The sequence below is a fragment of the Lathyrus oleraceus genome, chromosome 3, assembly GCF_024323335.1.
Source record: "Lathyrus oleraceus cultivar Zhongwan6 chromosome 3, CAAS_Psat_ZW6_1.0, whole genome shotgun sequence".
Classification (NCBI taxonomy): Eukaryota; Viridiplantae; Streptophyta; class Magnoliopsida; order Fabales; family Fabaceae; genus Lathyrus; species Lathyrus oleraceus.
In genome coordinates this window covers 378,784,999-378,809,608 of record NC_066581.1, presented here as the reverse complement: position 1 = coordinate 378,809,608, position 24,610 = coordinate 378,784,999, and the positions used below count along the sequence as shown (strand labels likewise).

The following is a 24,610-nucleotide window of genomic DNA, read 5'->3' as shown; positions in this document are numbered from 1 at the left end:
CAAACATGGATCTTCATGACGATGAAACATTCAACGGTGTTTTCTATAACCCCGTATCCACAATCAGAAGGACAGTTAAAGGTGGGAGACATGTTCCACACTAAAGAAGAATGTGTGCGAGTTATCAAAAACTTCCACATGAACAACTCTGCTGATTTTACAGTGAAACGCACTGATTCGAGAAGGTATGTCATCAAATATCGTAACATCCTTTGTAAGTTTCGGTTGGCTGCATCATACAAAAAGAAAAGCGACTCTTGGGAGATAACTTCAATAGACTCACCTCACGGTTGCATTGCAATTAACGTTGAACAAAATCACCGTAAATTAAGTGCTGCATTGATATGTCAAAACATTTTGCCGCTTGTTAACAAAGAACCATCAATGAAGGTGAGTATATTATATCTCATATCATAACAAGATATAATTATACTCAATCTTACAAGAAAGCGTGGATTGCAAGGACAAAAACTGTTGAACAGGTATTCAACAATTGAGAGGATTTATACAAAGAATTGACACGGTTTTTATGGGCACTAAAAACATATGTCCCAGGAACTGTGGCAATTATGAAGACATTGCCAGCAATGACGCCAGACGGAACCTGTGTTACAGGTAATAAAATCTTTCACCGTCTCTTTTGGGCATTTGACCCATGCATCAAAGGTTTTTCATTCTGCAAACCTATTATTCAAATTGATGGCACTTGGTTATACGGAAAATACAAGGATACTTTGCTTATGGCGGTTGCACAAGACAGCAACAACAATGTCTTTCCCATTGCCTTTGCTCTGGTTGAAGGTGAAATGGCCGATGGTTAGGGTTTCTTTCTTCGACATCTCAGAACGCATGTGGCTCCACAAGCCAAACTCTGTTTGATTTCTGATAGACATGCTGCCATTGAGAGGGCCTACAACAACCATGACAACAGATGGCATGATCAATATTGCACAAAACTTCATGGGTGTAATAAAAGATAAGAATCTTCACAAGAAGGTGGTGAGTGTTGGGTATGCTCTAACTCAGTCATCATTTCAATATCATCGTGATGAAATTAGACTGTCTAATGAAGACGCGGGAAGATGGCTGAATAACATACCAGTAGAGCAGTGGACAATGAAATTTGACGGAGGTTGTCGATGGGGCCACATGGCAACAAACCTTGTGGAATGCATGGATGGGGTATTCAAAGGCATTAGAAATCTTCCAATAACCTACTTTGTCAGATCAACCTATTATAGGTTGGCTTCTACGTTCGCAACCAGAGGTGAAAGATTGAGTGCGGTGTTAATGTCTGGGCAAGTATTCAGTGAGTGTTGCATGAAAGTCATGAAAGAGGAAAGCATCAAAGCTAGCACACACGCTGTAACAGTCTTTGACCGTCATAGGAAAAATTTCAGTGTCTAGGAAACAATGGACCACAACGAGGGGAGACCAAATTTAGCCTATGCCGTCAGACTAAACAGAAGTTGGTGCGATTATGGAAAATTTCAGGTCTTCCGCATTCCTTGCTCTCATGTCATTGCAGCATGCACATATACTCGCCAAGACGCTTACAACCATTTATCTGATGTGTACAAGGCCGTCACCGTCATGAATGTATATAATAAAAACCTCTCGGTGCTACCAATGGAGGAATACTGGCCTCCATACGAAGGTGACATAGTTTGGCACAACGATGAGATGCGTAGAAAGGAAAAAGGAAGACCAAACAACACACGTATCAGGACAGAAATGGATACGACAGATAAAATGATAAGACTATGTGGTATCTGTCGTCAATAGGACACAACAAGAACAACTGTCCCAATCGAGGAGCATCATCTGGGTCATAATCTTTTTGTAACATTGTATTTTTGTAACCTTCAATTTTTATATATCATTAAGTTTTTGTTACAACGAGGTTCACAACAAACATCATTACAACATAAGCAAACTAAAAACAGAATATTTCTAACTGATTACAACAATCAAAGTGATGTCATCTCGTCCGAGCATCATTTCCCTAACATCCTTATTAGTTTTCATTCACATCCAACCAAAGATATTGTCGAGTCTCTCAATACTTCTATTTTTTTCCTTCTGGTATTTTCCATCTAACCAACGAACTAGCTTCCTCTTCAGTTGATCGAAAGTAATGATGTTCCAGAAGAGCATCAAGATCTGAGGTTTGTCTCTCGCATAAATCACATTTCCATAGCGGCGACGAACACCAAACATGATTGTCAAATGATGCAATGAGATGTGGAAAAATGATTCACACAACACCTCTATTTATAACGAAAAAAATTGCATAATACACTGAGGTGTCAATCCAATTGGCGCTTCTTTTGAAAAAATACACATGGGCGCCAATTGGATTGGCTGCACCATGTGCCATAGCCAATCCAATTGACGTCTGCACTCTATTTTTAAGAGGAGTCATCAATTGGATTAGTGCCTCCTCTTAGAAATGGGGTACTTTAGGATTTTTTTTTAAAATAGGGTTATTTTGGGAATTTTCTTTAAAAATTGGGTTATTTTGATAAAAAATTCAAATTTGTTTTAAGTCTAAGAATTATATTTTTGACAATAAATAATTAAAAATTAATTATATGAAGTTAAAAATTCAAATTCATTTATTTTTTTAACTTAACAACAATTCGCACTCCATCATATTCATGCAAATTATTAACAACTATTCATAGACTAATTAAAACCTACTTGATGTAGCACCCCTTATTTATGTTTTTCTTTCTTTCATTTTCTTTTATTTATTCTTTTAATTAATTAATTACTTTGACAACTCTTAATTAAGTTTAATTATTGATTAGCTCATATAATTAACATTTAATTTTCATTCAATTAAAATTATTTTTTTAATTAATTTAATTATTTGTTTAATAAATCACAACAATGGACTTTATTTTTCAAATGCATAAATGTTCCTAATTATAAAAAAATTTAACCCTCTTTTATTTAATTTAAGATATTAAAATTTATTTATTTTATTAATAAAAATTAAAAAGTGAATAATAATCTCTTTTCTTAAGTTAATTTCTTTTTTCTATTTCAAGTAAATTATATAAAAATGTTTGTCCTCTAAATTTAAATTAGGATAAGTCACAATAATAATTTCTTTATTTTTCTCAAATATATAATTAATTCATATTATTCATCATCAATTTATTTTGTAAATTAAATTAAATAATATTTTGGCAAATAAAGAAGTGGATATACACGCAAAACACTTAAGATAAATCAATTTAAAAGCAACATAACCCATCAAACCATTTTTGTACCCTTGGGCACCTTTCAAAAATATCCCTTGTCATAAAAAGAATAGTCCAATTACGTTCGACGCGAAACATAAACAAGCGCTTAGGCCTCCATCGTGCAAGCAATGTCAGCTAAGTTTAAATGCAAGGACAACTTAAACCCTATGCTATAAAAGAAACCAACACACAAATATTTTTTAATGAACTACGAAACTCTGATTTTCTCATTGCACTATGAGAATAAGTAGGCACGAGATTATAAATCCTTGGCGAACTCAATAATTAAAACTTTTCCTTTTCCTCTTTTCTTTTATAAATAATCTCTTGTTTTTTTAAATACTTGAATGAGTTTTTAAATAAGAATAAAACAAATATGACTTTTAACAAACAATAAACCCTTAGAACTATAGGAGATTCTCGTTGAGTGTAATGGATGTGAGGGTTGCTAATACATTACCCTCGCATAACCGATTCTCGAACCCTAAATTTGGTTGCGATGACTATATTATCCCTTTTATTTTCCCCAGGGTTTTATCGTCATTTCCCCTTTTATTATGAATAAATAAATAACAACGGTGATTCTGTTAGTCCATCTGCGAGAGTGCGATGCGCTTCGTGAGATCGTATTTTTTGAGATGCGGCAACTGGAGACTCTGTTTGGGATAGATCCCTAAAGATAATCAAGCCTACCCTTTAGTTATAGAATTTGTGTGTTTGTGTGTTTATATATCTTTATTTTTATTTCACTTAGAAATAATTAATGTCCAATAAAAAAATTTATGGCCAAATTTAAATAAAATTTAATTTATCATAACTCGATTTAAAATTAATCCAATATGCAATTAACACTCAACCATGAACTATTATCACTCTCACAACTCACCACTTTTATTTCTTCACATTCACACACTCTCATCATTTATACATGCAAAACTCATCATAAATCTTCAAACCCCTCTTTCTCTCCTAACTTTCTGGCGACTCCAAACTCTTGTCGCCGACGACACTATAATTCACTAATTCTCTGTGTTTAGAATCTACTGGGTTTTATGACTTCAAACGGGTCGAGATCTCATATGGACTCTCTGATGATTCTACATCGTGAATCAATCATAATTCTTCAGCTCCTTTATCAAAATCGTAAATATTCTCAATATACGACATGGATTGATCCATCCTCAATGCCACAAACTTAAAGGAAGTTTATTCTTTTAAAATACGTTTATGACAAGCTTGTGTGATCCAGGATAAACTCAAAACACTTCACACTTACAGATCTAGTACTTTAGAGATTTATGTACATCCCAAGATTTTTATGAGGCCAAACAACGAGTTCCGTGCACATCTCAAATTCAATTCATTGAGCTCTGAAACGACCGTCCAAGTTGGAGCCGCTATGACGTCCCTGGAACAATCAATGACTGAAACCATTACAGAAGGCTTAAGGGTTGAAGCGGTTACAAATTATTAATGGTTACTAAAATCGACTATCTACTAAACCACACATCTTCATCTTCAGTATCCAGGAGAGAGCAAGACTTTCATATAAAATGATCCTTATACCACACAAAAAGAGATATTATACCACACAAAAAGAGATAAAATTGATAAATAACACAAAACGGAGGAAATATGTGAAAAATTTGGATCACCAACAATTACGGTAAATCATCCTAAAAACGCATAAAATACCAACGTGATCTCACCTGACTAGCTTCAGAAGATTAATCAAATAATATATATATATATATATATATATATATATATATATATATATATATATATTTCTTGAAAGATCCTCTTTCCCACTATATCCTAAGCAACGTTCTTAGTTGAAAACATAGAATTACTTTTTGTGTGATTTGTATTCAGTATTATTATGTATGGGCATTGCATTACGACGAATTTGATTATTATATACTACTACTGTTGGACAGTAGTCGTGTGGTCGCTATCAATTTGTGATCGCATTTTTTTCAATAATTTATTTTGTTTAAATTGCAAGGTAGTATACATTTCAGTGTTTGCACTTGATGACATGTTATAGTTTCAGCCAATGAATTTTAATGGTCATTTAGCGGCCACTACTTCTCTTCCTCTCACCTTCAACATACTATTCTTGTCTTTTATTATTTCTATCAAAGAAACATCAACGACTAACATAAGTATTCAAATATTGACTCAAAGTTTTTTCTATGAGATCGTATGAGATTGATTTATCAATTAACCCGAAATTTTGAGTTGAATTCAATTCTTAACATGGAGCAATGTTAAATGTTTTTAAGAAATTTTTTATTCATTGTAATTCTTTCTTACTCAAAAAATTAATTTTTGGAATATCGCAAAAGAATACTTAATTTAAATTTAAAAAACAAATTCCATGTAAAAAATTACAAAAACATTTTACACTAGATAAGTGAGAAAAAGTATTTAATTTCCTTTAAGAGCTTTTTTATTCAAATAATTTAATTTTTTTAAAAAAAATCTCAAAATGACCCACATTTCATATTTCATATAGTTTCTCAAAATAACTCACTTTTAAAAATAAAAACAGGTTAAAGCACTGATTTCAGACCAATTGACGACTGCACTCAAATTTTAAGAGCGGATGTTAATTGGATTGACTTCTGCATCTAGTGTTGTCAATCCAATTTGTGTCTATGTATAAGGTTTAAATGTAGTCTCCAATTAGCTTGGCACCGATGTGTATTGTGTTGTTTTTTTAATAATAATTGACATTTTATATAAAAGTGAAAATAAAAAAATATTAATATTAATATTAAGTTGTGTTTACATACGAAAATCAAAAATACTAATGTCGTTGAGTGGGATGACCCAACCGACCTCTAGTTCCACATCCCCCAACTACCCTAACATGTGGCCCTAGTCCACGTTGTTGATTCACCCCAGGTGTTTGAGGATTTGAGGATCCAGGAACATCATTACCACCTGCAGCAGATTCCCTAAGGAATTCAATCAATTCCACGAGATCGTGTGTATGCAATGAATCGCTACCGTCATAGCTGAGTTTGTGACAGATGTTAGAGTAGTTAGGGTGTGTTTGAGTTATTGGGGTGCGATCGGGACGATTGAAGGGTGACATTGGTGTGAATAATTCGTTGAGGAAAGGTTAAAATGGTTGTTATGGTGTTTTGTAGTCATCTGGTTGTTGCATGTTTTGGTTATGTGATATTTGGGCTTCTTGGCTATAGTAAGAGGGACAATTGGTGTTAAATGATCATTGAGCATTTTGGCTATGCCGGCTATGGTAGAGTGATGTGTTTGGGGCATATCGATGTTGGGTGTCTTGATGATGATCATCTTGCTGGCGGTGATATGAGCTATGTTCTTGGTATTGTGGTTGGGTGTTTGACATGTTAAGGTCGCAGGTTTGTCTATTTGTGGGTTGATAATTTTGTTGGTTAAGGGTTATGAGTAACCGATCTGATAATTTTGTGGGGGTTAGATGTTGAATCTTCTTGTGTGTAAGTGACTTGGAATGAGTCATATAGGTACATATCCTCGGTGAGGAACTCAAATCGAATTGATCTGTATCAAGCCATATAAATATGAGTTGGTTTTTCTTCGGTTGGCATCACAATGCCACTTATGACATGATCATGTCTGTGCTTCCATTTTCGACACTCAGATTTAGTGAAGCTTTGCCAAGGGATAAAGTTCCATTGGTCGTTTACGCTTCGTAAGTACCATTCTTTGAGGTTTGTCGGGGGATCTGAGATGTGTTGAAGCATATCGAACTGCAATTTAACATTGTCACTATGATGCATCTCCACAGTGGTGAACCTGATGATCGATGTGCATGCAGTCCAAAAGGCCGCATCTTGTTCTTTTATTTCATGTTCATGATCCAAGTTTAAATATGGACGTCAAATGAACTGAAGAGGTATAATATATTATAAAATGGGTTATATTAAAATCAAATTATTATGAATTAATTCGTTTAATGACAATACTTTTACTGGTCTAAGGTGATTCAAGAGATTGTGATACTAGGTAATACAGTATCTAGGACATCTGTTGTAACTCATACCACGAGTCGATCATCTGCATTAAAAAAGTAAATATATTATTTAGAGATGATAATCAGTAAAATAAGCAAATATAGTTAATGTTAAGAACTTACTTTTGTGCCTACGAGAATGTGAACAGGTTGTGATTGACGGACGCTAGGGACGGTAGTCTGGACCAACCTCATATTTAGAGCAAAACAACGCATCCAAAAAATATAAATGTGTTTTTGTGTGCATTTTTACAAAAAAAACTATACAAAACTTCTTACTTTATCTACATGCCTTAATAAGAGTAAGTACATAACATACACACATGTGTCAAGCTAATTGACGACTGCACTTAAACCTTACACTTAGACGTCAATTGAATTAGCAACACTAGATGCAGAAGTCAATTCAATTGATGCTTACTCTTAAAATTTTAGTGTAGTTGTCAATTGATCTGACCCCAATATTTTGTCGTGTTTTTTTTACAAAATGAATTATTTTAAAAAATCATCTAAATGTGGATTATTTTGATTTTTTTTTGAAAAATTAGATTATTTAAATAAAAAAATCCTTTTATAAATAAACGTGTTCTAAAAATAACCGAAAATTACTCCATTCTTGTTGGATACATTAAAAAAACAAAAAATTTGTTGCTAAATTTTATCAAAATTTAATTTATTCATAAAGCAATCTAGATTTAACCCGATCTATAGCTAACACCCAACCATGAACTATTATTACTCTCACAACTCAACCCCTTTTATTTCTTCACATTCACACTCTCATCATTTATGCATGCAAATCTCCTCATAAATCTTCAAACCCTTATCTCTCCTAACTTGCCGGCGACTCCAAACTCTCGTCGCCGGCGACACCGTAACTCACAATTTCTCTTTCAATGGCTTCAATTTCCGTTTTCTCTCCTTTACCCAGCATAAAACAAAAGCGCAACCTTTCAACTTCACGACCCCTGTTACGTTCTCGCTCTTCCTTTTCCTTTCAAAGAGTACCATCAAACGGTGGCCCTACGTCGAGTTTCGCTTGCTCCACTTCGAATTTTCATCGGAGACACGGGTTTATTGATAGACAACGGAAATCTCCGGTTCTTCAATTTGGTGTTGATGATGAAAGTGTTGCTGTTGTTGGTGGCGGTGAAAGAGATTGGTCTCAGATTTTGTCGGCATTGCTTCCTTTTGTTGTTGCTGTTACCGCTGTTGCTGCTCTTTCTCAACCTTCCACTTTTACTTGGTGGGGTTCCTTAATTGGGTTCTGTTTTCATTAAAAAATTCAATGTAACTGACAATTGTTATTTTCTTATTATATATGTTTATATTGATTGAACTTATGCTTGAAAGATTGTTTTTTTATTGAGACTATTGGGGAATGTTAATTAATTACTAAATGTTTAACTACTAGACTATGATGTGTTTGATTAATGGCTTGTAAGATAGTGTATTATATTAAACCCCCTTTGCTATGGAAATTTGTTCACTGTCTATATGGTCTATATGGTCAGGACCCTCCTAAGTTTTCGGAGGTCTAGGTTAACCACGGTTTAAGTGTGGCAAATCAAATACGTACCTATATTGTCATGGTTTAATCGTGACAAATATTCTATGAGACCACTTTTAGCCACAGTTTAAACGAGTCAAACTTTGTGTTTTGTTCGGTAGTCCGCCTTGCAAGCTCTTAAGGCCCTGATAATGGTGCCTAGGTGGCTGTTGATTATGATTGAATGATACAAATTCCAGACCTGGTTTCTTGGACCAATCAATTTTGATCCAACGGTCATCAATGTGCTGAATATGCGACTGTGAATCCCGGTTGAAGGGAATCTATATCCTTACCTAACCAAAGTTGTTCTTTTTTCTCTCTTTGCTTTTGAAGTTCTTTTTGCATGCTCTTTTTCGGTTAATAATTTGTAATTTGAAACAAATAGATATTAAAAAAGCTGAACTTTCCATTTGTTTAACTGTTTTCAGGGTATCTAAGGAGTTATATGCTCCAGCTCTTGGTGGCATTATGTTGTCTATTGGGATAGGACTATCCATAGAGGATTTTGCTCTTGCTTTCAAAAGGTTGGGATTTCATTACTATTTTCTGCCAGTTTTTTAAGAAGTGAATTGAAATTCTTCCAATATTCATTATTTTGATGATTCTGTTGCAGGCCTTTACCACTTTCCATTGGATTTATTGCTCAATATGCGCTGAAACCTGTACTTGGTGTCTTGATTGCAAAGGCTTTTGGTTTGCCTAGAATGTTTTATGCTGGCTTTGTCCTCATGGCTTGTGTTTCAGGGGCTCAGTTGTCTAGCTATGCAAGCTTTATAAGCAAAGGCGATGTAGCCTTATGCATTGTACTTACAAGCTATACCACTATTGCATCGGTTATTCTTACGCCTTTGTTAACTGGTCTTCTAATTGGATCTGTAGTGCCTGTTGATGCTGTTGCCATGTCAAAGTCAATATTACAGGTAAGTTGTGACTGCTTCTGCATTATTATTCTACTTGAATCAATGTTGTCAAATAGAAGTGATATAGCGCAATCACATCTCGGAATTTAAACAAATTGTCGTTGTTCTGCAATACACTATTTAGTACAAAGTGTTGTTTCTATAGCGCTGTTGCATTTTGGAATTTAAACAGATCGCCATTATTCTAAGAGACACTATTTAGCACAACTATGTAGTTCTATGTGTTGTCGATATGGCACCGTAGCTTAGTGAAATTTGAACAAAACATTATTTTCTGCAATTTGCAATTGACAACACTAACCTGAATTTGATTTAATGACAATTTAATTTGTAAAAATTCGACAGGTTGTTCTTGCTCCAGTGACACTTGGTCTTCTTCTCAATACATATGCAAAGCCAGTTGTATCTATTCTACGACCTGTGATGCCATTTGTTGCTATGATTTGCACCTCATTGTGCATTGGCAGCCCTCTCGCCATAAACCGAAGTCAAATTTTGTCAGGCGAAGGTCTTCGGTTGGTTTTTCCAGTATTATTATTTCATGCTGCTGCCTTCACCTTAGGATATTGGTTCTCAAATCTTCCACCCTTAAGGTATGCTCACTTTAGAAAGTATCGTGAAAAAATAAATACTAAATTAAGTTGCAGATTTCAGTATCTAGTTATATTTGTTCAAAATATCGTCTGACATATCACTGTGACAGGCAAGAAGAACGAGTGAACCGAACAATTTCATTATGCACTGGAATGCAGAGCTCGACCCTTGCAGGTCTTCTCGCATCACAATTTTTAGGAAGTAGTCAAGCAGTTCCTCCTGCATGTTCTGTTGTAGCCATGGCTATAATGGGTCTGTGTCTTGCTTCTTTTTGGGGAAAGGGTTTTGAAATTAGAAATCTTCTGACATCATTACCTTCACTCAGAACAAATTCTGCTGTTAAGGCTTAACTTCTTGTTTCTTATTTGTTGGTTTTGGCTCGACGATGAATCTTGATAAATTTAATGTAGGTAGGTATACAAGAAATTTCAAGTGTATAGGTTAGTCAAAATGAGTTTTTGTTAGTATCTATTCATATGCAGCTGCAAATGAATAAACCTTGTACATAGATAGACATAAACTTGGTATATCATTGATATTAACAAATCGATCTCACTGGTTTTCACTTCTTTCTATTTTTGGAAAAATGTCTAGACATTATTTGTTTTATTAAATTTTGGTTATTACTATGGGTATTAACTTTATGTAGATTGATGAGTCACTACATGAACCACAAATATATACTACATCTAGCTTTGATTTAATCATCTTATTGTTCACAGTCTAGTTAATTTTTGACGGATGAATGTTGTTTATATTAAAAACAAAATAAACGAAGAAATAATAGAGAGGAGAGAGAGTAAAATATGAAGAGAAGGAGAGACAGAGTTATAAGTAACTTTGCCGCTTTAAAGTCATTCAAACTTAATCTCACTCCATTAGTTTTTCGTATTATTCCAAAGACACTTTTCTAAAGAAACATCAATTGAATAATGAGATTGACGATTCTAACAAATGTCTATTTTAAAAACAAAATTGTAGCATAAATGCCAACACTTAGCAAGGGACAATCTTTGAGAGAGACCATAAATGAAAATGGTTTACGAAATGTGATCTCTCTCTTGTGAGGTAAATCGCGCAAAAGAGAGAAATGATAAAAGAAAAAGGAAAGTTATTGGGATAAATGAAAAATGCAAGTCTATTGAGATTTATTAGATATTATTTGTAAATTAATAAAGTAATCCATTGCATAACCAACTCTCAAATTATACACAATTGAATTGATATACAATTGAAACTATAATATTCTCTTAAATCATAATTAGTATTCACTTCTATAGAAAATAACAGAAAATCACATAGATGGTCTTATGAACTTCAAGTATTTGAGTGTTTCTTCTATTCCAAACGAGGGAGATAAGGGATATTGTTCACAAACATGAAGGATGAAACCTCTGTTTACAAGAGTATATGAATTGGAGGACACTCTAATTTGTTCTCACATTTACTGTGATCATAATGATTTTTCTTTGTTTAGGCATTTCACCTCTTGTTTTTGTAAATCAGACAATTAAATTTTATAAATATTGTTTTTTCTCACACTAGAATAAAGTAAGTATAATAGAAATAAGGATGTTGCGTTGAATGTATAGTAAGACTATACATGATAAGATTATAAATGATAATATTAGAGAGAGTGTTGGGGTAACAACTGTTGGTGTAAGCCCTAGAGGCCAATACTTTTGGTACTTGTATCGAATTATTTAAGGTTTTTTCTTTATTATGGTTGTTTAATAAAGTCCCTAGAATAGCTAGTCCGTTTAATGTATCAAGTATGACTTAATCATGAGATCACATTAAACATAAGGACACTATTCTTAAAGTATCCGTAGTCGAGCTTTATTGTGAAGTGGGATAACATTAAAGCATTAAGACTATTATGTTTGTAGACTGATGATCATATCTCATGGATCATGGATAAAGAGTTATCAAGTCTTAAACATAGGTATGAATATTAAGAGTAATATTTATACCGGATTGACCCGCTATGAGAATACTATATAGAAAGTTATGCAAAGTGTCATAAGTTATTCTCATGGTGATAATGGTGTATACCACTCTTCGACCTGAAACCACTATGGATCCTAGATGTAGAGTCGAGTGCTTTATTGCTGATCCAACGTTATCCGTAACTGGATAACCATAAAGACAATTGATGGGTACTCCACGAAGCATGCTGAGGGACATGAGTGACCTAGATGGAATTTGCCCATCCTGCGTAACAGGATAAATGTCTATGGGTCCAATATTGAACTGGACAAGGATGACACGGTTTATACCTTGTGTTCAATATAGACATAAGGGCAAAGGGGGTGATTATACACATAATTATTATCACAGGAGGTTTTGTCAGATCACATGACATTTTCGTGTCTTGGGTAGCAGTGATGTGTTGCTAGATACCGCTCACTGTTTATTATGTTTAATGCGTGATTTAATATAATTGCCAACGTCGCGAAAACCTACAGGATCACACACAAAGGACGGATTGATGAGAAATAGAGTAACTAAGGAACACCGTAAGGTACGGTGCACTTAAGTGGAATACGAAATATGGTAAGGTACCACACGCTTAAGTGATTTTGGGCATATTATAAGATATGGGCCAAAATACACTTAAGTGGACTTTTTAGCTTGAAGCCCACACAAGTGGTTCTATAAATAGAACCCTTGGGTAGAAGCATTGTCACTCAGACTCAACTCAAGTGAAGACTTGGAATTTCGTTTCCCTCTCTCTCTCTCACTCAAAGCCTTCATTCGTACCAGCTAGCACTGAGATTGAAGGAACCCGTTCGTGTGGACTGAGTAGAGACGTTGTCGTCGTTCAACGTTCGTGATCGCTCAGTGGATTTGTATCCGAAGTTTTGATCGTTACAAGAGATCTGCACCAAAAGTTTGAATCGCCACAAGAGGTAACGATTCTATCACTAATCATGCACATTCGTAAGGATCACTAAATGGAGAAATCTTTAAATTCCGCTGCGCCTTGGATGACAATTCTCCTTCAATAACTATAGTAGAAAAGATGGTGAAAAATAGATTTAGGTGATTTTGGTATGTAAAGAGAAAATTTGTAGATTCTATTATAAGGAGAGAAGATCTGATGGAGAGAAGTCAAACAACTAGAGATAGAGGTAAATCTAGAAAAAAATATAAGAGAAGATATTAAAAAAGATCTCGAGATCAATGATTTGGATAGAAATATGTGTTAGTTGTAATTCAGATTCATTTCATTTGCATTTAGAGTTTGCATTTGAATTTTATTTAGTAGGTGGTTATGATAATCTATAAACTGAGTTTAGTCAGTTTGTAACAGAATCTGAAGTGTAACTATTTTTTAATCAGAAGAAAGTTAGTTACTATTTCTCTCTCTCTCTCTCTCTCTCTCTCTCTCTCTCTCTCTCTCTTCCATCATCTTCTTCAACTTCAACCTTGTGCACCAACAGTTGGTATCTAGAGCTCTGGTTCTAATTCAGAACGGGAAACACGAATGTACGTGAGGCATGTGTGATTGATTTTGTTTTTGAAATTCATAGTGAATTGAAGTTCAAAATCAAAACAGAATCATATTTATTCATTCTGAGGGATTGGGAAACACAAGTGTTAGTGAGATTTGAGTGAATTTGCACAAGAACAAAGATGAACGGTGGAAAAGGTATCCTGAACACAAAGATTTTTGTCTTTGATGGAAAGAATTGGAATCGGTGGATGATTCAGATGTGTGTGTTGTTTGGCACTCAAGATGTTCTTGATCTCGTCAATGACGGTTACGCGGCAGTTGCAGTAGATGCAATTGAAGCACAGAGAAACACGCATAGAGAAATGAGGAAGAAGGATCATAAGACTTTGTTCTATATCCATCAATGTGTGAATATGAATGTATTTCTAAAGATCGTTGATTCAATAATGACGAAGGTTGTGTGGGAACACTGGTATGGTGCTATGATGGTAATGCATCAGTGAAAAAGATGAAGCTTTAGTCTCCACGTAAGCAGTATGGGGATCTCAATATGAAGAATAATGAAAAGATACTTGATTACATCTCTAGAGTGATTCTGACCACAAATAAGATGAAATCTTGTGGAGAGACTCTCTTTGAACAAGTAATCATTGAAAAGGTATTAAGATCACTTACTCCTCAGTTTGATTACATTTTTATAGCAATTGAACACTATAAGGACCTTATCACCATAAAAATTGAAGAGTTGCAGAGTAGTCGAGAGGCACAAGAGTTGTGCCCGACTGAGAGAAACTCTGAAAGAGAGGTAGGGCGGACTCTAAAAGCTTCTTCTGGTAAGAAGAATCAGAAGCAGTCTTGGTCAGAGGCCAATAAGAGACATAGTGGTGGTTATCAGAAATCAGAAGCCTCCAACTTTGATGAGAAGAAACACCAGAAGGGAAATGAGAATTTTAACAAGAAGAGGGTCCAATGCTACTATTGTAAAAAGTTTGGTAGAATCTCAACTTTGATGATGAACCTGTGCTATTGATGGCTTCTGAAAATCTGATGGTGGATATTTGGTAGAGTTATGGTATATGGACATTGGTTGCTCATACCACCTAACTGAAAACAAATAACGGCTGATTGATTTTGACCCTAGAAATAGGACAAAGATCAGATGTGTTGATGATAAGTATATGAATGCTGAAGGAACAGGAAATGTCAAGGTCAGAGTTAAGAATGGAAAAACTGTTGTGATCAAGGATGTTTGTTATGTTCCTAGTATGAAGAGAAATCTGATGAGTGTAGGTCATCTAATTGAGAAAGTTTTCTTAGTTACTATGAAGGACAATATCTTGAAGTTGTATGATTCTGATCATAAGTTGATTATGCAATATGAATAGGGAAGCAACAGAACTTTCAAAGTGAATGTGGAAACAATTGAAAATAAATGTCTTAGTATGTGCTGAAGGTAATAGTGGGATGTGGCACAAGAGATTAGGGCATCGCAATTTCATAAGCTTAGGGAATCTAAGTTCTAAAAAGTTGGTACATAGAATTCCTAAGATTGTGAAGCCTAAAAAGTCATGTGAGATATGCATGAAAGGCAAGCAACCTAAATTGCCATTTGCATCAAAAGTGGCTCCAAGAGAAAAATATGTTTTAGGAGTAGTGCATTCTGATGTATGTGGACCATTTGAAGTACCTTCATTTGGTGGAAACAAGTAATTTGTGTCATTTGTGGATGAGTTCACAAGAATGTCATGGGTAGCACACATCAAGTTTAAGCATGAGGTGTTTGCTGAGTATCAGAAGTTCAAGGTGAAGGTTGAAAAACAAAGTGGTAAGAAGTTGAAAATTCTCAAAACTGATGGTCGGAGCTGAGTACAACTCTACAGAGTTCAAGAAATACTGTAAGGAGAATGGAATTGAGCATCAAGTCATTTCTCCATACACTTTTCAACACAATGGTCTTGCAGAAAGAAGAAATAGAACTTTTCTTGATATGACAAGAAGCATTCTGAAGGAGAGAAAACTCTCTCACACCTTGTGGGGAGAAGTTGTTGTCACTGCAACATATGTGCTCAACAGGTGTCCAACTAATAAGCTGAAAGAAATTGTTCATTTTGAGAAGTGGACTGGAGATAAGAAAAATGTGAGCCATCTGAAGATGTTTGGTTCTATTTGCATAAACATGTCCCAGATACTAAGAGAAAGAAACTGGATGATATAAGAAAAGTAATGTTACTGATTGGGTACCACACTATAGGTTCTTATAAAGTTTATTGTCCAGTCACTAACAAGGTGGAATTCACCAGATATCTCATTGTGAAGGAAACGTAAGTGTTTGATTGGATCAAGTCTCAATCCAACTCTGGTGCAGTGTTAACACCTGAGTTAACTTCTGAAGATATTTCAGACTCTGAAGGATAATTTTCCTTTGAAGTAGAATCAACCTCTGAAGATGAGTCAGAGTCTGAAAGTGACTTTAATAGTGAAGTAGAGTCGGAAGGCGGGTCTGACTCTAAAGGTGAATCTAATTTTGATCCAGACTCTGGTGGTAATCATGCCTCTGAAGGTGGTCCAGTCTTTAAAGGTGGTCCAGCCTATGACGGTAGTCCAACATCTGATATTGCTCCAGCATCTAAAGAAGATTCTAAACAAGCTCAGATGCCATAAAGAATCAGACAAATACCAAGATTTGTAGAGTTTGACATGTTGTAAGATACTGAGATAGACTCTGAAGAGGAAGTCATTCAATGTGCCATGTTGGTAGATTCTAAACCAGTTAGTATTTAAGAAGCTCTCAAGAAGAAAGTGTATCTGAAGGTCATGAAAGAAGAACATGAGTCTATATAAAGAAACAAGACTTGGGAGTTGACCGAGCTTCCAAAGAACAAGAAAGCCATTAGTGTGAGATGGGTTTACAAGTTGAAACTGAAGCCAAATGGATCAATTGGCAAACACAAAGCAATGTTAGTAACTAGAGAATTTCTACAGAAATTTTGATTATATTACTTTGAGGTGTTTTTACCTATAGCTAGACATGAAACAATCAGATTGGTGATTGTTATAGCTTCTTATAGAAATTGACCTCTGATGCATTTAGATGTGAAATCTACATTTCTGAATGATCCTTTAAAATAGGAAGCTTATGTGTCACAACCTCCTAGGTTTGTGAAAAAGAATCAGGAAGAGATGGTGTACAAGTTGCATAGAGCCTTGTATGGATAGAAACAAGCTCCTAGAGCTTGAAATCTGAAAATTAATTCATTTTCAAGCTTCAAGGATTCAGAAAATGTGAGATGAAGTATGGTGTTTATGTTCAGCATACATCGATATCAATATGATTCTGATGTGTCTCTATGTTGATGACATATTGCTAACAGTGAGTTATTCATATGAGATATCTAAGATTAAGAAGGTGCTGATGAATGGATTTGAGATGATTAATCTAGAAAATATGGTATATTTTATATGGATGGAGATTTTGTACTCTGATAAGGGTATAATCTTGCATCAGCTGAAGTATGAACTTAAGCTTTTGAAGAGATTTAGGCTAATAAATTGTAAGTCTGCAATCACACATGCTGAAATAAATCACAAGTTGGATTTTGATGTTAAGGGTGATGATATAGATGCTACAACTTTTAAACTGTTGGTGGGCTTATTGAGATATCTCTGTAATATTAGACCTGATATCTGTTATGCAGTTGGAGTGATGAGTAGGTTTATGAACAAACCAAAGTGTTCACATTACTAAGTTGTTGTCAGGATACCGAGGGATATTAAGGGGACTCTTAAGTATGGAGTTTTGTTCCCTTCCGATGCTGAATTTGATTCAAAGATGATATGCTATTCAGACTCTGATTGGTGTGAATATAGAGTTAACAGAAGAAGTACTTCTGGATATTTTTTTAAGTATCTCGGAGGTCCCACTTCTTGGTGCTCCAAGAAGCAACTAGTGGTTGTATTGTCAACCTATGAAATTGAGTACATTGCAGGTACTTTGTCTGCTTGTCAAACTATTTGAATTATGAACTTATTGCAAGATCTGAAGATCAAGGTGAGCAAGCCTGTGAAGTTGATGATTGACAAGAAATCAGCTATAAGCTTTGCCAAGAATCCAATTATGCATGTAAGGAGCAAGCACATTAACACAAAGTTTTATTTTCTATGCAATCGGGTTCAAAATATAGTGTTTGAAGTTGTTCACTGTAGCACTCAGAAGCAGCTTACAAATGTGCTGACTAAAGATATCAAGACTGAACATTTTCCATTTGAGGAATTAAATTGGCGTTGTTGATTTTAGTTTTCTAAATATGAATTAAGAGATGGTGTTAGTTGTAATAACTGTTTTTTAATCAGAAGAAAGTTAGTCTCTCTCTCTCTCTCTCTCTCTCTCTCTCTCTCTCTCTCTCTCTCTCTCTCTCTCTCTCTCTCTCTTCCATCATCTTCTTCATCTTCAACCTTGTGCAACAATATGGTCTTGAATAGAATATTATGACGAAAGTTGATCCTTGTAGCCGAGTCCAATTAGTTGATAAAAATTGGTTGTTGTTGTTTTTTACTTATCGCTTTGCAAGATTTTTGAGTAAAGACTACGTCATACCCAATGTCGTTTAATTGACTATAAAAAAATACATAGAAGAAAATTGTTATATTTTAGAGATAAAGATCTAGCAAATTTAGAATTTGTCGATAGGATCAAAGCTCTTTCGTGGGATTGGTATAACTCATTCTTTTGTAGCAATATTTCTCATTGTTGGGAGGATTGAAATTGTGATCCGGCTCAAATTCTAACTTGTAAATTCTTGTAATTTTTGCTTTTAAGACCTTTGGCCTTTTTTCTTCTTCTTTCTTCTTGTGTTTAGGGTTGTGCACCTCTAATGTTTCTCATGATCCAAATTGTTGCTTATCAAAAAAAAATTAGACATGATTTTTCAATGCAACACAATTCACCATCTTCTTTTATATTTGAAATTATTTGTACAACACTAAAAGGAGTGTCATTAATTCGAACTAGACTGGAGATATGGCTTAAAAAAATTAGCGAGTTTCACCTTGCATAGTGAAGAGATGTGCTCAAGTTTGAAATCAAAGAGGAAGCCAGAACTATTGAGCTAAATATTATATAAATATTATATACTAGTACTTTTTTTCTCCTGTTTGAAGGCTATTTATAATTCGATCAAGACCCTTTGAGAAGGGTTTTCTTAATGGTGGAAATCATAATCAAAATCCAGACAAAAATTGTGATGTCATATAGAAGTTTGATTTGGGTTTTAAATTTGACTTCTAGATCGTTTTGTTGATGAGTTGGAGCTAGATCCAACACATACCAATTGAAAAAATATTAATCTAAAATAGGGATATAATTAAAAGAAAAAAATAGTACCCTAAAATCAAATATTCTATTTATTAATAGATAAAAAGTTTAAAATCCAAACTATAATATTTATTAATAAATAGTAAATCTTTACATTCTTACACAATCTTCATCCCTTTTAGGCAAAAACAATCTTTCAAAATATAAATCTAGATTCTTCAAAGAAAAACATTAATTTTTCATAAAATAAAATAAATAAAACTCACTTGATATTGATTAATTTTTTAATAATAAAATAAATATATAAATAGTAGGAAATTAAAAATCACCGATCAAACAAAAATTATCTAATCATATAGTACATGATCATTACACTGAAAGAGTAAAAACATATTAAACAACAAGATAATAAATCACACATATAATAAAATTAAAAATCCACAAAAAAACATTCAAGTTAAATCTCAAATCATTAAATCACGGTCAACAAACAGAATATAGGCATCCAAAAAACGGACTATAATCAAAATAATTATTAAATTTAATATAAATTCTTAATCTATTATTACCTCCATTTTTTATAATAAAATCGCTTTGAAAAAAATATTTTGTACTATAATATAAATTATTTTATAATATCAATAAATCATTAATGTTATTTTTTCTATTATATTCTTAAATATTTATTATTCTCTCTTTTTTAATTATGTCTATTTATCTTTCTAATAAAGAACAATTTTGTAAAACACTTCATATTTTCTCTCTTTTTTATATCACAATTATTATATTTTTTAATATGTGTAAAAAATCGAAAACGACTTATAATAAAAAAACGTAGAAAATATTAGTTAAGAGAGTCTTAACCACGTCACATAATAATCATTAAACCGGATACAAACTCTTAATCTATTATTATATTTGTTCTTTTATATAAGAAATAATTAATTTTTTAGATAATTATGGTAGAATTCTAAAATCAAATTGAGTCTCGCATCTAGTCTTTGATACCCTCTTCAAATAAATTGTTAGCAATTTGAAGAGAACATTTTGCCTTCGATAAACTCTTCAAATAAAATGTTATCAATTTGAACTACTCCTTTGTAGTCTGTCTCAATCAATGATTTCAACGTGGTTATCCTCTTGAACACATTTGGATAAATATCACAAAGAAATGATGCTGTAATTCCACTGTTACAGAATATGACAGCTTCAGAGAGATATTTTCTTCCTTACAACCTTTTTCTTTTCGTCCACGTAATACAAAATAAGGCTGTAAAGAATCATTTTTGAAGGCTTTATGGCTTTTTCACAATATAGCTCACTATACATATTGGAAAAAAGTCAAAGTTCAGGCTACATGTTATAAGGTTACTTATAAAACTGTTTTTTCACTCCATTCATTTGAGATTGATACTTGACAGCCAGGTGGAAACAACTAGCTATAGGGATTGAAAACAAGCATGAACACAAAAACCCGGAAAAAAAGACGGCGAGACAGATATAGATAAGGGTGCATGTCTAAAATCTTATCCCGCTTATAAAAGAAAATTGAGGCAGAGTGGGATGGACATGTAGACTGACTAAAACTTTGGTCCATACAAAAAAGAATGCGGGTAAAATAAAAATGTCTGAATGACTTAAACATCTAATTAAGGTGGCAAAACACGTCTGTTCCGTCGAACACGTCCGTTTTACCTGATTTTTTGGGGGGCAAAACAAAATTTTAAGCTTACATCCTCTAATATATTTGCTTCACCCCGTCTCATTTTTTCAAGCTTTTATGGACGCGAACGTTAAAAAAAATTTGTAACTTTTAACCTTTAAGAGTGCAAAGCTCGCATGTCCGTCCAGTCGTCATTTTTTCGTGGGAGACATAGTTTCAGGCCTGCACCATAAATTATGTCCGTCTAGCGTCATCCCATTTTTTTCGGGCTTTTGTGGGGTGAAACTAAATGGGACGGGGTGGACGCCCACTCCTATCTAGCATCATCAAGAGAAAGTATCTAGTCATTCATATTTAAGGGCTTGCATATATGGAGAAAAACCAGTGTTTAAAAAACAAGAACAAAGGCATAGTTACATAAAATTTCAAACAGTGCTTATGAATTTTCAAATCAAAAGTGCTTATGATTCTTCTGTCTATTATAAACTGATATAACAACTTTGATACAACTGAATAACATACCCCCCCAATACATTCTTATAATACAATCTTTGCCTACTTGTCACCTGAATCCATTTCTCAACAAAATGCTCCATTCTATAGCCCATCTTTTCATTGCGAAACAGATTCTTGAAATTCATCTTGTTGCTTCCCTTTCCCATTACACATTGGCTGCCTCTACTACACTAAATTCTGCACTAAACGGCTGAGATAACACAAACGACGACGACAGTAGGACCAAATTCGTTGGACCTATTAATTTATACCCTCTCCGAATGAATACATCCATGACAATTTCGCAACACAAAAACTTCTTTCACCCTCTCCTGCTCTGTCTATAGAACATCTCTTCCCGAAGTTTCTTGATCAAGTTTATAGCGGAGCCTTCCTAATCGCCCCTACAAACAAAACAAATACAAAATACTTTCTTTAATCTCAATTTCTTAAATCATAACAACAACGCCAATCATGCTATCGAGTCTAACCACAACCGCAATTTAAAACCATGATTTACATTATGCTAGACAATGGAAATCGTCATCAACCATTAAGATACAAAAAAGAGCAAGAAGCACTACAAAATTCAATTCAACAGGAACATCATCACAACCATGAATTATCATTCATTCCTAACATAAAACAAAACAGGATTCAAACATAAGCCACAAACTCATTCCATTCAATCAATGCATCCAAAGTCAAAACGATAGATAACCCTCAAAGCATGAAAATAAAGATCCAAAAACATGATCAAAAACACTTAAATCCATCATTCCATTCTCCATGTGCATCTACTTATTAGTCAAAAAAGAATGATTGTTATGAACAAGGATATGACATGTCATGACCCTTCACCAAACAAAAGCAAAACCCAATAAAGTTAACCAATAAAACCTTCTTCTTTTTCATCCCTTTCCAACAAAACACTCGCAGAAAAAATAAATTTCCTAACAATTCCTTGATAGCATGACAACACAGGAAAAAGATAAATACTTTTCATATTCTCAAAAAACAAAAAATCAAAACTTTTCAAAATTTCAACCCACCAAACAACATAAACAAACATGATCAATAAGAACACGACCATCCACCCACCAAACCAAATCACAATCACAACAATTGAAATTGACCATGACCAGACTAATATCACAACACAACCTTAAACAAAACAAAACAAACCTCGGAATCATCACGAACAGCGACACATTCAGGTGGAGTTTCAAACAGAGACAAAGAGAATTGTTTATAAGCAGCACCAACATCAAAGTAAATCAAACCAGAGCTAGGAACATCAACACGAATACTCTTAACAGTCAACCAAAGAAAAAGATCCTGCGCTTCTAACCCTGTCAACCCATCAATCTTCGCATAACTCAATGACCCAGAAACGTTTCGATCATAATGCAACTCGTTCTCGAATTTGGCGTTACAAGCTTGATCTAAATGTACCCAGAATTTACCATCTTCACCAACGTTGAATTGGGTAACACCCTTGGGGAAAATACCCATGGGAAGACCGTGGTTGCGGAGAACCTCGTAGATTGAAGTTGCATTTTTTGATACAGAAAATGCATAAGAAGAAGAAATGGTTGAGATTGAGAGAACGAGGAGAAGAAGAAATTGAAACATGTTTGTGAGCTTTAAGGTTATGATGTTAGAGCATTGGATTGAAGAGTGAAATGGGTTTTGGGATTGGTGAAGAGAAGAAGGAGAGAGAGAGAGAGAGAGAGGTGACAGCTTGAATACAGAAGGGATTGGGCAAAGAATGATCAATTATTGGTATTTGGTGGTGACCGGTGACTGGTGTGTGGGGTTTTGGCCTTTTTTTTTTGTTTTTAATACTAGTAGTAAAATTTAGATGTTTTATTAAAATCATTAGAATTTTCAATTTTATTTATACTCTATGCTTAACAAAATATAAACAAATTTTAGTTAAGTAAATTGTAACAGAAAGCAAGTAAATTTTGGTTTTTTATACTATGTTTAATATTAACATACTAAAATACTGTTATTTTAATTCAATTAGTTATATCAATTGAAACAAGTTTTAGTTAAGTAAATTGAAACAAAATATAAGTAAAATTTGATTTTGTGTACTATATTTAATATTAATATATTAAAACAATCTTATATTAATTCAGTTAGTTATATTAATTGAAACAAATTTACATGCTATTAATGTTTGTAGTTGGAGTAAGTTAGACTCACTAATTGATGACAAATATGAGTAATTAAATTTCTTAAAAGTGTGAAATTATTAAATTTTGGATATTAATTTTGTTGATTATTTGTATAATTTTATAAATTTATTATTAAAAAAGAGAATTATACAATGTTTATTTAAGTGTATTTAATACAAATTTGAAAATAATTGTAGTATAATTTTAAAAAATTGTGTAAAAAGTAATAAATGCACTTTGAAGTATGAATAAGTATATGAAAATGAATAAATAAAAAATTGAAGACAGTTTTATAGTTAACATAGATTATTTTTTTAATATAAGTGAAAAAAGAAAAGAAAAAAAATTATCGTATTCGTAATTTTTATAAGAGACTCTGCAAAAGACCGGTACGCCGCATCATTATCACTTTATGTTTTACTGTAAAGTCAATACAAGCATTCATCTCTGTAAGAGAATTTGAACTCGTCATTCCCTAGTGAGAAGCTCTTTAATATTGTGGATAATCGTGGCATAGTGATATCAAAATTAACTAACTCTGAAATTAGTTTGATAGCAGAGTTGAAGTTAGAATAATACATCAAGTCTTTGATGTTAAGTTTTCAGGTCATACACAAACCATAATATAGCGCCATCAACTCAACGTGAAGGGTATTTGAATAACCAATAGTACCTGCAAAACTATGAACCCAAACACCATCAACATTTCGAATCATTCCATCAAAATCCAAGACGTCGGGATTACCGAGGCTACTACCATCAACACTCAAAATTATACTATTACTTTTGTGTGCATTCCACGTGATCATTCTCATTAGATGAAACAAATTATGCTTTAGAAAATATTTAGTTAAGAAATTAGCATAATTCAATGTGATGAGTTTCAAAGTATAAGAAGATATCACTTTATTAACAAGCCACAATTGGTTCCTAGCGCGCCACAACCACCAATAAGCAACCAAAAAGATATAGCCACCATTGATGTCATGTACAATCCAATCATATAAATCATCCACTTGGAAGAATAATGGGTCCAAGAAGCCAATAGATTTTCAAAAGTGAATAGCATATTCACGTTATCTCAGACATTGTAGAGTCGTCTCAGCGTCCTTATTGCATCTAGGACATATATTCCTTTAGAGCATGCTACG

At 33.7% G+C, this 24,610-nt stretch overlaps 2 protein-coding genes across 2 annotated transcripts; one reads left to right on the top strand and one right to left on the bottom strand.

The window, feature by feature from the left end:
- Nucleotides 1–7,982: 7,982 nt before the first annotated feature.
- On the top strand, nucleotides 7,983–10,919 carry LOC127127820 (probable sodium/metabolite cotransporter BASS3, chloroplastic). Its single transcript, XM_051057103.1, has 5 exons — nucleotides 7,983–8,524; nucleotides 9,259–9,354; nucleotides 9,444–9,750; nucleotides 10,096–10,343; nucleotides 10,454–10,919. Exons 1-5 carry the CDS (start codon nucleotides 8,175–8,177, stop codon nucleotides 10,692–10,694), a joined length of 1,242 nt encoding a protein of 413 aa, XP_050913060.1. The 5' UTR covers nucleotides 7,983–8,174; the 3' UTR covers nucleotides 10,695–10,919.
- A 10,272-nt stretch (nucleotides 10,920–21,191) lies between these two features.
- Nucleotides 21,192–24,268, bottom strand: LOC127131356 (uncharacterized). The gene is made up of 3 exons (XM_051060282.1): nucleotides 24,133–24,268; nucleotides 22,459–23,054; nucleotides 21,192–21,677 (listed from the first exon to the last, which is right to left on the bottom strand). The coding sequence occupies exons 1-3, from the start codon at nucleotides 24,266–24,268 to the stop codon at nucleotides 21,615–21,617; spliced, it is 795 nt and encodes a 264-aa protein (XP_050916239.1). The 3' UTR covers nucleotides 21,192–21,614.
- Between the last annotated feature and the right edge of the window lie 342 nt (nucleotides 24,269–24,610).

Coding starts and splice junctions, on each gene's coding strand:
- LOC127127820 (XM_051057103.1), top strand. CDS start 8,175: ATGGCTTCAATTTCCGTTTTCTCTCCTTTACCCAGCATAAAACAAAAG. Junction 9,355..9,443: donor TTTGCTCTTGCTTTCAAAAG/GTTGGGATTTCA, acceptor ATTCTGTTGCAG/GCCTTTACCACTTTCCATTG. Junction 9,751..10,095: donor TGTCAAAGTCAATATTACAG/GTAAGTTGTGAC, acceptor AAAATTCGACAG/GTTGTTCTTGCTCCAGTGAC.
- LOC127131356 (XM_051060282.1), bottom strand. CDS start 24,268: ATGATCACGTGGAATGCACACAAAAGTAATAGTATAATTTTGAGTGTT. Junction 23,055..24,132: donor TTGGGTTCATAGTTTTGCAG/GTACTATTGGTT, acceptor CCAAATACCAAT/AATTGATCATTCTTTGCCCA. Junction 21,678..22,458: donor CTGTTCGTGATGATTCCGAG/GTTTGTTTTGTT, acceptor TTTTGTTTGTAG/GGGCGATTAGGAAGGCTCCG.